The sequence below is a fragment of the Sciurus carolinensis genome, chromosome 12, assembly GCF_902686445.1.
Source record: "Sciurus carolinensis chromosome 12, mSciCar1.2, whole genome shotgun sequence".
NCBI lineage: Eukaryota > Metazoa > Chordata > Mammalia > Rodentia > Sciuridae > Sciurus > Sciurus carolinensis.
In genome coordinates this window covers 42,329,813-42,345,358 of record NC_062224.1, presented here as the reverse complement: position 1 = coordinate 42,345,358, position 15,546 = coordinate 42,329,813, and the positions used below count along the sequence as shown (strand labels likewise).

At 36.0% G+C, this 15,546-nt stretch overlaps 1 protein-coding gene across 21 annotated transcripts in view; it reads right to left on the bottom strand.

The window, feature by feature from the left end:
* The window catches only part of Pard3 (par-3 family cell polarity regulator), a 649,712-nt gene that overhangs the window by 325,932 nt on the left and 308,234 nt on the right, over positions 1-15,546 (bottom strand). For all 21 annotated transcript variants that reach the window (XM_047521509.1, XM_047521522.1, XM_047521510.1 and 18 more), the window contains one exon: positions 11,953-12,131. In XM_047521509.1, coding sequence (XP_047377465.1) covers positions 11,953-12,131 — 179 coding nt within the window. The remainder of the gene's footprint in view (positions 1-11,952; positions 12,132-15,546) is intronic.

Here is a 15,546-nt window from a genome sequence, read left to right as displayed (position 1 = left end):
AAGGACACTTCACAGAAGAAGATCTACAAGCAATCAACAAACATATGAAAAATTGTTCACCATCTTTAGTAATAAGAGAAATGCAAATCAAAACTACACTAAGATTCCATCTCACCCCAATTAGAATGGCGATTATCAAGAATACAAGCAACAATAGGTGTTGGAGAGGATGTGGGGGAAAAAGGTACACTCATACATTGTTGATGGGGCTACAAATTAGTGCAGCCACTCTGGAAAGCAGTGTGGAGATTCCTTAGAAAACCTGGAATGGACCCACCATTTGACCCAGCTATCCTACTCCTCGGCCTATACCCAAAGAACTTAAAATCAGCATACTACAGAGATACAGTCACATCAATGTTCATAGCTGCTCAATTCACCATAGCCAGATTGTGGAACCAACCTAGATGTCCTTCAATTGATGAATGGATAAAGAAACTGTGGTATATATATATATACAATGGAATATTACTCAGCTATAAAGAATAATAAAATTGTGGCATTTGCAGGCAAATGGATGGAGTTGGAGAATATCATGCTAAGTGCGATAAGCCAATCTCTAAAAACCAAAGGACGAATGATCTAGCCGATAAGAGAATGATGACACATAATGGGGGGTGGGAGGGGGGCAAGAATGGAGGAAGGAGGGACTGTATAGAGGGAAAAGAGGGGTGGGAGGATGGGGGAGGAAAAAATAAAAATAAAAATAAATTTAAAAATTTTAAAAAGAAGTGGGTGAGGAGGAAAGAAGTTTAATTTTTTTTTCCAAACTCTACAAAAATGTTTATTCCCCTTGAATTCTGAAGAACTGAAGAATGTGACCAATAGGGAAACAGAGAGAATGGAAGTTTTCATTTATTTCTTGCACAGTTCTTCATAAAAACCAACATGGTCACTCAGTTCCCCTAGAGTCAAAGCATACCATAATCAGTCAATGTTAGGAATAGAGAAAAAGGGTCTCCATTTTGGCCTATAATTTTTTAGCAAAGTATAGGAGGGGGTGGGGGGGCGGAGAACAGGTATTTCAGGGTAAGATTAAATTTTGAAAAGCCTGGTCTGTCATTTCTTTCTCATTCTTCTTCCTTATTTATTTATTTATTTTGATTTTAATTTTGGAAATGAGGTCTCACTATGTAGCCCAGGCAGGTCTCAAACTCAGGGGCTCAAGTGATTCTCTGCCTTCGGCCTCCCAAGTAGCTGACTACTGGTACAAATCACATCACCTGGCTTCATTTTTATCCCCCTGTGGTGCTGGGAATTGAATCCAGGACCTCAAGTGGCTAGACAAGTGCTCTGCGACTGAGTACATTACTAGAACCTGACTCAATTTTTTAAAGCACAATAAACATGAAGAGTACCATTTGACTAATATTGTTGACTCTAAAAAAAAAAACAAAATGAAATCTGATACAATCTTAAATCATTTTAGAAAGTGACATACATTCTGACCTTGAAATGTACACACTTGTCATTTTCTTTCAAAAAACCACAATCCTGTTGATCTCAAAACTAAAGTTATAAGCAACAACTGTATATGCACCGACTGCTTCACACAACACCAACAGAAGAAGAGATTATAGGAAATGAGGGAGAGAAAGTAAAATAGTCTTTGTCTTATCCATGATACCAACAGTCTTATGCCTTATCTAAATGTGCACCACTGTTATGTTTTAGATCTGGAAGATCCCCCAAAAGCTAATGTGTTGAAAGCTTAGTCCCCAGTGCAACAGTGATCAGAGGTAGAGCTTTGAGGAAGTGACTGGTAATGAGGGCTATGAATTCATCAGCGGGTTAATCCATTCAAAGCTGAATGGACTACTGGGAGGGGTGGAAACTGCAGGAAGTTAGGGCATATTTGGAGGAAGGAGGTCACTGAGGGTGTGCCCTTGGGCACTAGATCCTGACTCTGGCCCATTCATAATTTGCCCTCTCTCCCACTCTCCCCACTTCCCAACTGCCATGATGTTCTGCTTTACAACTCAGGCTCAGAGCATGGGAGCTGGCTGACCATGCACTGAGACCTCCAAAACTGTACAAAACACATCTTTCCTTCTCTAAATAGTTCTTGGCAGGTTTTAGTCACAGTGGTGAAAAGCTAACTAATACAATGACAAATCATTTATATTTATCTACCTGAATATTTTCAACTCTATTTGTAAAGGAATGTATCTCTATACACATATGTATGTGTGTATGTGTACATATTTTCAAGAAGTTACTAAAATTTGAAGATTGAAATATCTACATCATAATTACTCTAACAATAGAAAATACTAGCACTTTCTTCTTAGTATTTTCAAGCTTACCATTCCAAGACTTCAATGAATCAGATGAATTCTGTTGGGAATTTCTATGGAAATTCCTAAACACAATATAAGGTACATTTATATTCATTCCTAAACACAATGGAAGGTACAACAATAAGGTATCTTTCCTCATAATTGCAAAACTATCTCCTCAGGTAAACCATCCATCTCCATGGATGCATTTTGGAAAAAGTAGGAAATGTTGATTTTCACCTAACACAATCTTGTCCTAAATATTGCCTATTGAACAAGAATAATGACATTTCTAGACATTTGCATCTCTTCTTAGGAAGCATTGAGTATAAGAAAGAGAAGGCACAAACTTCTAAGACTCAAGACCCTTGGGAGTCAGGGTATAATTCAGTTGTGAAATGCTCACATGCCATGAACAGAGCCCCAGGCTCAACTCTCAGCACACATAAAAAACAAAAACCAAAACAACAACAACAAAAAAAACCTCTCACCCATTCCATCAGGAGACAAAGCATATTTTCTGAGCAGAATATTCAAGGAAATTATTTTTGCCCCAAATTTTGACTAAAAATCAGAACTTTAGAATAGGTGAATCTAAGAATTTTTGAGTAAATCCTGTTGAAATCCTGCCCTCTCCAGAAAGCTTAATCTGATTAAAGTAGACACATAACAACTGCAGCATCAGGATGACTCAAGAAAAATTGAAAAGTGGGAGTATGCAGCCAGGAGAATGCAGCATGTTTAAAAACAGTGGGGAAGGGCTGAACACATGCCTAGCATGCACTTGCCGGGTTCCATGCTTAGCACTGCTAGCTAGATAGCTATTCATCTATTGTTATTCATCTGGTTATAGTGATCCTACCATGTTTCTCCAGAACCTGGTCAGTATTTTTCACTTTCCATTTTCTATTCTTTGGAAATGAATCAGTAAGCGCAGCCGATCCTAAAGCACGAAACAAAGCTTCTGGAGGCTGAAGTATTACACACATTGCTTGAAATTCTTCTCTAAAGAAATGTGTCCCTTCACTCCACTGATTTTTTTTATTCAATCACCTGACCATGGATATTTACTTTAGTCCTTGGGTATAATCCCATGGTATCACTATTTTGTTATTGCTAAGATGTTGTGAGCATCATATGTAGGATATCAAGAAGAAGGCTGAGTATGTCATTTCTCAATAATGATAAAATGACAATAATATAAATCCTAAGGATTAGAGAAAAGACACAGAAGAAGGAGTGAAAAGGAACAGATCAGTTAACACAATCAGATTGTTAGTAGAGACCTTAATGAAGACCACATATTTCTAAGAATATGATTCTAAAATATAATATAGACAGTGGGTTTTCAAAACTCTCAGTTTTAATAATAAATATTCATTGTTGTTATATTCATATTTTTAAGTTTCTTAACAGAAAGTTTTAGGAGTTTTAAGGTATGACAAGATATTTATAAATTTTTATTTTAAAATTTTAACCAAATAGACATTTGATCATATATAAACTCTGTAAATATATTGGAAGGTAGCATACTTGTTAAGAACACAGACATTATTTCTTTATATATTTATTTTGGTATTAGGAATCATTCCCAGGGCCTCACAAATACTAGGCAAGTGCTTTACCACTAACCCCCAGGCCCAAGAATACAAAATGTAAAAGTGGACAATCTGAGTTCATATTACAACTTTCAGCATATAAGAACTGGTCTATCAGGTGAGTTATTTAAATTCCATAAGTTAGTTTAACCAATGACCAATAAAATGGAAATATCAACAGTACCTATACTTTTGGAGAGTGGTTAAATGAAATATAATATGTAAACTACCAGCACACCAAACTTAGCATAGTGCCTGAAAATAGCAAGTACTCAAGACCATGTGGCTAACCTTCCATGAAAATATTAAAGCCTCAAAAGCAGATGTGGTATAGAGACAGGAGAGATGATGCTAAGCTTGAATTTGGTAGAATATCTCAGCTGAGGTTCATGTACTTCTAAAAGGTTGGTCCCCAGGGTAGCAATATTGGGAGGGTACCAAGTACCTCAGAGATGTGACTTCGCAGGAAGTCCTCAGGTCTTTGGAACCCTGGCCCCTTCTTGTCTGTCCACTTTCAAGTACATACTTATGTGGTTTGCTACACCACAGACTCCTCCAAAACATGCTGCCCTCAATAGACACTCAAAGCAATGGGACCACCTGAACTTGGACTGGAAACTTCACAACAATAAGCCCAAATAAATCTTAGTTCTTTGTTTTTGTGGTACTGAGAACTGAACCCAGGGCCTTGAACAAACCAGACAAGTGTGCTACCTGTGGATCCCAGTGTTAGCTCTTTAAAATTAACTGCCTCAAGTATTTCAATTTGGTAATGTGAAGCTGACTAGTATAAATGGAAAACACTTGTAACCTCCAAGGTGCAAAAACACTTGACTGGAATGTATTCCTCCAAAGGCATCCCAGAACACAACAGCACTGAGAATACATGCAAATTAAAACTAAGGACACTCAAAACTGGAACAGTTAGAACACAAACCCCAGGTGCTTCAGTCTCAGGCAATACCATCTGATACTTTTCTAGTTTATGGCAGGAACTTAAGTGTCTAGATCTCACTTCATGATTCAAATGGGTAAGTTTATAAGCTAAATTATCAAAAATTAAAATAGAAATAAAATTTTAAAGATGAAATAAGGCCAAAGTATTTAAGTGGGTAAAAACTATGTGAATTTTTGATCAAAATAGTCAATGCGATTTCCTTGTCCTCACCTCTAAGAAAAACAGGTACAGAATATTCATTTCCTTTTGTACTATATGTAACTTTGAGGAGGCTCAATGAACATTCTGATTTATTTTGGATTTATATTCTTGGGATGATGTGTGAGCTCTAAAATATCACATCCCATTTCAAATAAAATTTTTCTCAATAGAATGTTAGGATTTTAAAACTTCGAACACAATTTATAATATTTAAAGCACATGAAGGCAGATTATATTCCTAAATGTGGCATAGAAATAGATGAGACTAGATTATTAACAAATCAGGCTAGGTGAGCTTGGCACTTGAAGTCGGCCTACTGTAGTAATGATTATTATAACCACCACCGACTGAAAGTCCAAAAACACACTGTGTTCAATTTAAAATCTTTTAATATGCAAAGCAGAAGGATAAAATTTATAGTTTTAGAGACCTCTAACAGGAAATACAAATGTTACAGCAGAGTAGTCTAAGATCTAGGTCTCAGCTGGATCTCCCTTGAAGCTAATGCCGCAGAAAATTAAACACAGCTATAGGTCTGTCACAGAGGGAACATGTGGTTTTAAAGAACTATCTCAGCTCATCCTTTGGGGCTTTGGATGGTTACTGTAACACTGGCAGCAATGCTCAGCTCACAAATAACCAAAGATAGAGAATATTTTTCTCAATAGCCTAGTGGTCAAGGGTACAAGTTTAAAACCAAAATTGTATTTCAAATTTACCAACATGACAACTGGTATTATACACTAGAGAAAATAAATAGGAAGTAGACACCAGGAACCAAGGAGTTTGAAAGGGGAAGGGGAGCAGAAAGGTAAAATGAAGAATCACTTCTTACTAAATAAGCAAACATGAAAGAAGCTATTTAAGAACAGCATGCATTGGATTCGATGTTATTTATTAGTCTACTGTGTGCATATTGACAGTAAACTTCTTCTCACCCTCAATAAAACAAATGGGCATTATCTGGAGATGAAATGTGCCTGAATTATCATTGGTGACCTCAGATATGATACCAAGAGTTGAACACCTTGACCTTTTGCATTCAAATGCACATGGGAGGCAGTGGGTGGGCTGGTGGGAAAGGATGCACAAAGTGACAGTAGACAGAAGCACTGTTTGTATTACATCTTCAACCTCAAAGATATATGTCCAATTCTAGTTTTACATTGATGGGAAGATTCAATATTTGAAAATTTTGTCTTTAAAAATTTTAAGAATAAGTTAATTTTAATTGGTTTTCACCTAAAAAGGATAAATTTGTGCAATTCAAGTATGAAGAAAAATGTCACAAAACCAAATATAATGAATGTTCCAGATTCTATTCTTCTACGACTAAAAGGAAAAAAATGCCTCAAAATACTCAATTTATCCTATTTGCAAACACACTTTCACTTTTAGCTAGACTTGAGGTTCTCACAAGAATGAGCCGAGGAATCAACAAAGAAGCTTTAAGGTAACATGGACAAATTTCCTAGACTGGGTAATGGAATCTGTTTTTGCGTGTGTGTGTTTCCTCTCTTAAAAATCCACAGGTGATTCTAATGCATACTCAAATAAAGCCATCAAGCTATTAAGTTGTGTCAGGACTTCTAATAATGCTTTATACTTTAAAAGTACTTTATATTTTATTATTCATGAATTTATATGCAATAATTACCAATGGTTTTAAAAAATGTTCATCTCCTTGATCAAATAAGTCTACTCCAGGAATCTAGTCTAAGAAAATAGTCAGAGATGTCAACAGAAATTGATATATAAGGATATTCTCTGAAGGGCACTTCTAAAGGTTACTTGTAAGAACAAACAAAATTGGTAAAAATATAAATGTCAAACAAAAGAAAATCCACCAAATAAAGTTAATAAACACCAACTATAAAAAGCTCAATACATGACAGAATATTATTCAAGCTACCAATTTTTATGAGACATAGAAAAATTCTCTCAAAAAAAAAATTAGGAAAATAAGCTGAAAGTCTAACTATACTACTGGGTAATTTCTCATTGGCAGTAAGGACTGCCAATATCTGTGTGAACTTATATGGCTAGGTGTCACAGAAGTGCTGAAGTTAGGACATCAAAATGTCAATACCACTCTTCTTCAAGATTTCAAATGACTTATCTGCTTCTCTACCTTTTATTATTTGGTAAATGAAAAGCACAGGCTTTATTATTACCAGAAAAATATTCATTGAGAACTGTAAAATATACTGTAAGAAATATTTGTAAAAATAACTTACTAGGCCAGAGCACTTGCCTAGCACATGTGAGGCTACTATGCTCAATCTTCAACAGCACAAATTGTTTTTTCTAAGTGTAGAAGAAAGAGCCCACTTTTCTAATAGAAAAGAAAGAAAGATGACAGAAATCTAATTAAGAAAGCATCTCTTCTAAGAGGGTGCAGGTATCAGGAGATACTGGAAAGACACCAAACACATCAAACAACTAAATCAAACAAAAATAATAAACCCAGGGGGTTAGAAACATTCCAAGCTCAGAGCATTGAGAAATTGGAATGGAAAAAAAAAAAAAAAAAAAAGCCAATACAATATGTTTTCTTTATGACTTTCTTCCCCTTTCCTTAATCAGGTAAGAATCTTTCTTAGAAAGTTGTCCAACACAGTTTTTATGCTAAATCTACCTAGGTTTATTTATTTTTTTAAAAGGGAAGAGGGTATATAATCTAGAAAAGCAAGATCTGTCATTATTTAGAGGAAAGGAACAATGGCTTATGACAAATGATCAGTAAAAATTATATACAGTCTTTATCCTTGGAACTTCCCGGTAAACTGTTTCTGCTAAGTGCCTCATTATGTCTTTTTTGATGGAACAAATCAAAGGCTCCTCCACACACAATTTGGCCTCTTTAGTCACAGTGACACTAAGGAAGACCAAAGAGATGACAAAATGATTTAAGTATTCACACTGACTACAATTCTAAATCTTGTTTCCCAAGATGAAATATTAAGCAAACATGAAATCTCAAAAGAAAATACAGCTTTCCAGCAAGATATTTTCCACACAAAATGAGAAGAAAATGTTCTCTAAAATGATGGAAAAGGTAGTCCATCCCAAAATGCTGGAAAAAGGAATCAGCAAATAACCTGAAGAAGTTTGAGGAGAGCAAACTCTCTTGACTCTACATCTTACCTCCAAATAAAAGCATGAGGAAGTTTAACAAACCCAGAAGCCCACAGAACAATCGCCCTCTCCAAGCTTGAGGCAGGTTTAGCATCATCCATCATAAAAGTCTTTTCATGTCGCCTTTCAATTTTTTAGTGGCATAAAATATTACCACTGTTTCAACTAGAAAGATTCCACTTCTCATATGTGGGGTGGAATCACAGGAGAGGGTTAGACACAATAGTTGTTCAAACATATCAGAACAGAACGTTCCTGGTCATAAATAAGAAATTTTATTAGATGGGTGCATTGTTCTGGAACTATTTGTTATGCTTATGCAATGTGGAAGAATATAATCCACATAACAATGTAGACGAGTTGTTCAAGAACATTCACTGATTTTAACTATTAAGGATCAACAAATCACAAGATTATGAACATTTAACTAATTTATGTGTGTGAAAACTTAAACCACTACAAACTGACAAGAATTTATGCCAACTTCAAATTACCCAGCAGAAGTAAGCTCTCGTGGACTCTACAGAAATAAATATACTTAATGCTTTGTGCCTAATCAGCAAGTATGCTTTCCTCCAACCTCCTTTCTGAATATTAAGAAGATGGAAAGTCTTTTTATAACTGAAAATAAGTGTTATGGTTTGGATATGAAGTGTCCCCCAGAGACTCCTGTGTTGAAGGCTTGGTCCCCAGTGCAACAGTGTTCAGAGGGAGGGCTCTTGGGAGGTGATTAGATATGAGGACTCTGACCTCATCAGTGGATTAATCCAGTAATAGAATAATAATTTGACAGCATTATTGGGAGGTATTGGAAACTGCAGGAGGTGGAGCCAGGTTGGAGAAAATAGGCCACTGGTGACATTCCCCAACGGGTATCTCTTTTCCTGGTCCCCATCCCCATCCTCTTCTCCTCTTTCTAAACCTCCCTCCCTCTCTTCTTCTCTCCCTCCTTCATACAGACACAAAACTCACTAACATTTTAATACTGGTTGTTGCTGAGGTTTGTAGTCATCAATAATTTCATTTGGTTCTTCTTGAACACGTCCAAATGTTTCACAATGACGGACTCACATTATTTAAAGCACAACCAATAAGGTGGATGTGGATAACTGAAAGCGAGCATCTAAACCCTCCTCTCACTTTCCACTGCTCAGAAGGTGGAAGGCAAAGATCTGTCTTCATACTTTCCTACAGGTCAGAGTCTGGACACAAACTGGACTCTGCCTCCTCAGATTCGGAAGCATGAGATTTAACGGCAGTCATAAAAAGGATATTTCTTGGATGGCAGCATTTTTAGGTTCAGTCTCCAGTTTGCCATGTGAGGAGAGGCAATATTAGCATACCTGGAGACAGCATGTGGACCAAAGGAGGGCTGAAGCCTTGCTTCTTCATAGAGGCAGGCCAGATGTACCTTCCTCTAGTTTTTAAAGTTCTTCAGACCCAGCCTGGGTCACTGTGAGCCCATCCAGTGTTTTGTAAAAACCAAGTTGTAAGTATTAATTCCATCATGATCAAAATGTCTTATGTTAAAAACTGGTGTGCACTTATACACTGTTAGTGGTATTGTAAATTAGTACAACCACTATGTAAGTCTATATGGAGATTTCTCAATACTAGTTATGGCCCAGCTGTACCACTCCACTGCATTTATACTAAAGAATTAAAGTCATCATATTACAGCGATACATGTATACCTATGTTTATAGCGGCACAATTCACAATAGCCCAACTATGAAACCAGGCTAGCTGTCCATCAACAGATGAAAGGATAAAGAAAATGTTACACACGCAATGAAAGAAAAAAGAAATTAGGTCCTTTTCAGGAAAATGAATGAAACATCATGTTAAGCGAAATAAGCCAGACTCAGAAAGTCAAGAGTCCTGTTTTCTCTCATATGTGGAAGCCAGAAAGGGAAAAGAAAAAGAAAGGTGGGGTCAGGGATCTCATGAAAATCAAAAGGAGATCAGCAGAAGAGATGGATGGAAGGGAAGACCCTGAGGAGTAATAATGGTCAAATTATGTTGTTATATTGTGTGCATGTACAAATATGTAACAACAAATCCCATTATGATGTACAACTATAATGCATCAATTCAAAAATGTGGAAAGTGGAAAAAAATTGGTCTATTTTCTGTAACTTAACTGCTCATATACTGAAGCCAAGGAATGAAAATAAATAATAAACCCCAATTACCGTACTGTCTTCTGACCTGCATCCATCAATGCATGGAAACAATATTGAATTTAATTTTTTAAAATTACAAACTTGACTTGCTTGTGCATTTCTGAATACCCATGTAAAATGAATCTATTCTAAATGAAAATTAGTACCACGAAACCAATCCAGAAAATGGATTACACTCCTTTGGACAGTCAACTGCAATGACAGAGTGCTCTAAAATTTCAAGTTGATCTTAATAAGAAATCAATTCAATGTGGATCCTCATACAACCTACAAAAACAAAGTATTTTAGGAAATTGACCTTAACAGTAAAATTCCTAATACAAAAAAATCAGAAACTGAAGTACACATTATTTTTCCTAGGACATTCTTCTCAGTTTCAACTTGTATATTCCATGTAGTCCTTTTTTTTTTTTTTTTTTAATTTGAACTAATAGAAAAAAGAGTCTATTGGAACACAAAATTTAAAATATTAGGCATTTTTACATACATGCAAAGAATAAATCAATCAAATCTCAAACTATATCCATTTTGATATTGATAGGATTGATATTATTTCCACATTTCTCACTACATACTATGTTAAATTACTGGCAACATTGAAAAGTGTTTATTAAATCATTCAACAATTGTTTACTGAGCATCTACCTATTCAACAGATTCAGTGGCAATGATGACAAACTTAGCTTAAACCTCACAGAGTAAATGAAAAAGGCTATCGGCATGATAGAACGTAATAGGACACCTTCTGTAGGAATAGATGACTACAAGCACTTAAAAAAAAAAAAAACTTTATAAAGTAGACCACATAGACTAAAGTATGTTTACTTGGACTACATAAATTAGGTCAAAGACTCAAATAGATTCAGTCAAGGAAGCAAATTGCATTGACCAGACTTCCATTTTGATGTGAAAAAAATGATCAATTCAGCATTCAGAATAAAGTACCATGAAGTCCACTTTCATCCTTAAAGTCCATAATAAGTTCTTTAATGTACCTCATGAGCTAATGTGAAATTTTCCTTATGTGTGTGTAAAATGCTGAAATTTTTCCTTTTCCTATAATTTTTATTTATTTTATATTATTTAAAGATTGTACCCATGGGTGCTTGACCACTGAGCTACATCCCTAACACCCACCTCCACCCCGCCTCCCCTGCCCCATTTTAAAACAGGGACTCACTAAGTTGTTGAAGCTGGCCTTGAATGTGCATTCCTCCTGCCTCAGCCCCTCCAGAAGCTGGGATGACAGGAATGCACTATTGCACCTGGCCAAAAGTACTACTTTTTAATCATAAGAACATAATATCAAGGCAAAATATGGATATATAAGGCTGGGGATATAGCTCAGTGGTAGAGTTCTTTCCTAAATAAAAAGATAAATGAGAATATACTACACATATCACTGAATTTTATCAGAAAATTCAACCATGATACAAAATTGGTTGTCTGAACTTTGATGTGAAAGTCAATACAACCACGAATGGCCACAGCAAGGAAGCCCTAGGAGCAAAAGTTCTACCTGACAGGACACTTATCATGGATACCAAGACAAGAGATGCAAAGGTGGCAGCAAACACGGAGAGGTGGTTACCTTCCTGTCACAGGCTTTGGGACTACCAGCAGTGTTCTGTTTGAGGAAGCCAGCTGTTGTTGACCAGCGTGTAGGGTTTTTCCTTGAGGGCTCTTCAGAAGAAAAATTATTATCACTGACAGAAGTTGAGAGGCCAATTAAAGCTGGGTCACTGCTTCGTCGGACGTGAAGAGGCATATCTAAAAACACAAATAAAAGTATTATGTTTAAAATGTGGATGCTAATGTCCAAAAACTCTATGTAAGGATCAAGGTAATTAAATCCCAAAGATGAAAGAATAGAAGAAGGCTTCTTAAACAGAGATAGTAGCTCACCATGCTAAATACAAATCCACTGGTTCCTTTATTTTATTTATTTTATTTTTTGGTACCAGGAATTGAACCACTGAGCCACAAACCCAGTCCGTTTTTAGGGGTCTCCCTAAGTTCTTAGGGCTTCACTAAGTTGCTCAGGATGGCTTTAAACTTGCGATCCTCCTGTCTCAGCTTCCTGAGCCACTATGATTACAGGCATGGGCCACCATGCCTAGCTCACTGGTTCCTATAAAACCATTTATGGTGAAGGAGATGTGATGAGGGATAAGCTCTGGGAGAGATGTCAGGGCATGTCTTTGGGCTTCTCCACCTTTATCTCTGTGGCTCTTGGTAGGAAGCCCAGCTGTCCTCTATCTCTCATCTTTCCCTACTGTATTAACAATGAAATACTATATTTTATCTTAAAGGTACTTCAAGGACTAAAGGAGGAAACAGTGCTTATGTACTCAATAGAGATGACCAATAATAATTACTGGTTTTATGTACTTCTAAATGAATTATATACTATAAAAAATAACAAATCTAAGCAACTAAACAAAACTGCATATAACCTAATTATATCTCCTAAATAAAAAATACAAAACCTAGACAAAATAAATATTCTACTAAATAATTTTGTTAAATAAAATGTTTCCTTTTTTAAAAAAAAAACATACTATCAGAAAGTGTTCAACACAAACATACTTATTTACCTCAAGATAAACTAACTCTTGAAAGTACTATGTTAATGTGCAGAAGTGTTTGCTCTTGCTAACATACACAATTACATGAAAAACAGTAAGTGAACAACTGTATTCACATACAAGAGTTTGCCTGCAACTGCTGTAACAAAATCATTAACAAATTGAGGCAAACATGTATTAGTATCTCTGAAAACATCTTGGCAGATAGGATCACTGTTACAGCAGAGCAGGAATAGAACTACAAAAAGATGAGAGAAGAACAAGGTAAATAAGTCTGAGGCAGGTAGAATCAAAGCCAAAAGTCTTATTCATCACCTGAGTGAAATCACTCAAAAACACAATAAACATAAGACACAAAATTTAGATTAAATTATATTTCATTCATATCCAAAAAGTAAAATGCAAGTCAAATGTTTATTTTTTAAAAATGCACTCTAACAAAATAGTTTCCACCACAAAGCAGTAAGCTCATTATTTACTCTATGAGAAACATTTTGGAAACATTGATGTAGACACAAACAATGGTGTGAACACAAAGATCCTTGAGGATCAGAATATATATATATATATATATATATATATATGGAGAGAGAGAGTTACACTTAAGCCACTGTAAATCCAACAATCTCCAAATTAGAAATGATCAAGAAAAAAACAGAAGCATATCATACTTATACAGCATTTAACATTTGCTTCTACATCATGAGGATTTGATAAAAATAATACAGACTAAGTAACATTACCAGAAGGAAAACAATGCACATCACTAAATTTAAAATTGTCAGTAGTTATCTTAATTTACTAGGAGAAATACACACATGAAAACTGTAGAGGAGAGTTTCTGGCTTTTAAGTGTGTCTGACCTATGAGAGCTGCCACTGCTTATAATTTGCACCAAAATACATGCATACCTACATACATTCATACATACATACATACATCATACATACACCAATAAGAACTATACAGTTACTCTCAAAACAAATTCACAATCATATGAGTCTAAGAATCTGTGTGTGTTAATATTACAATACTCTTAGAAGGAAAGTTTCTGCCAAGAGGAAACAAAATCATTCCCAGAATCACCAAATGAAAAATATAAGCCAAAAAGTAACCCAAAAGGGCAGGGGACTAAAATATTCTGAACAATCACAATAGTTACTTAGATGTGGATTCTGTTGTTTTCCAATTAGAGTGTTGTTATTCAGTTATTAAATAACTCGGTATACTAATCTCCCTCCCCTTTCCCCCTCTTCCCTTACTCTAGTGTTTATGCCAAAAAGAAGTACTATTAGTTCACAAGAAAAGGTCTTTAAAAATGGTAGAGAGAGCACTGGTTGCAGTGATATGTGCCTGTTATCCCAGTGACTCGGAAGCAAAGGCAGGAAGATCACAAGTTCAAAGTCAGTCTCAACAACATAGTGAGGGCCTAAGCAACTGAGCAAGTCCATACATCAAAATTTTAAAAAATAGAGAAGTATCTCTTAAAAAGGGACTGAGGATGTGGTTCACCCTCACACCTCTGGGTTCAATTCCCAGTACCAAAAAAGAAGTTGTTTAACAAAAAAGGGTGCAGGGGGGACCCAAAAGCCTTGCTTACTAACTGTAATAGCCACATAAAAATATATTCCAACTCCAAAATAAATTGAGGGGCTATATAATTTCATTGAACTTAAGCACAATACAACAGCTTACTCTACTTGTGTTCATAAATGTCCTCAGGAGAATATATTACATGATTTCAATTAGATGAATAATGAGGACCATCTCATCCTCTGAGCAGGCATGAAGTTATGTTAATCTGTTAGTCTAAAACAGGGCAAAAATAATTCTTATTTTATCCCCTCTATTCTAGTTACAGAATCTTCACAAAAAAGATGTGACTTGGGGAAAGAAAGGGTCTTAGAGAAGAGGGACATTAGAACAGAGGCAGCAGACCCTGTGGGCTGTCTCTGCCAGGTGGATGATGGGGCACAGTGCCAGGGCAGCATTTGTATAAACTGCAAGGGGAAGGATGCCCTAGAAGATGTTTGATTTTGCAGTCCTTCCTTTAAGTGCTTCATGCATTAAATCATGTTTTCATTTCAGTGAAACTGATTAAAAAAAATTAATAAGAACATAGTCTGGGTCTTTTCTTCGCAGTGCCTTGTAACTGATACTCCTGTGCAATTTCAGGACCCACTCTTAGGTCTGTGTCCACTGTCAAATTCAGGAAGGTGTCCTAGAGTTAAGTGCCAAGCTGATGAGAAAAGAACAGAATTTAATGAAAGAACCAAATAGTGTATTCTTTCCAGAGGAAGGCCAAGTAATATCATAATGATGCTGATATCCAGGGCTGCAAAAATCGGGCCATAAGACTACATGTAAACAAGCCTAAGGCACTTCACATGAAAAAGGCCCAATATCATGTTAAATGAAAGCCAGGAACAGAAAGACAAATGGCACATGATCTCATTGATAGGTAGATGCTAAGTAAGCTGGTCTCACTGAGGCAGAAAATGGAATAATGGGTACCAGAGTCTGGGTCTGGGAAGAGATTTCAGGAGCAGCAGGTAGACATGCTAAGGAAAGGCTGGTGAATGGATTTAAGAATACAG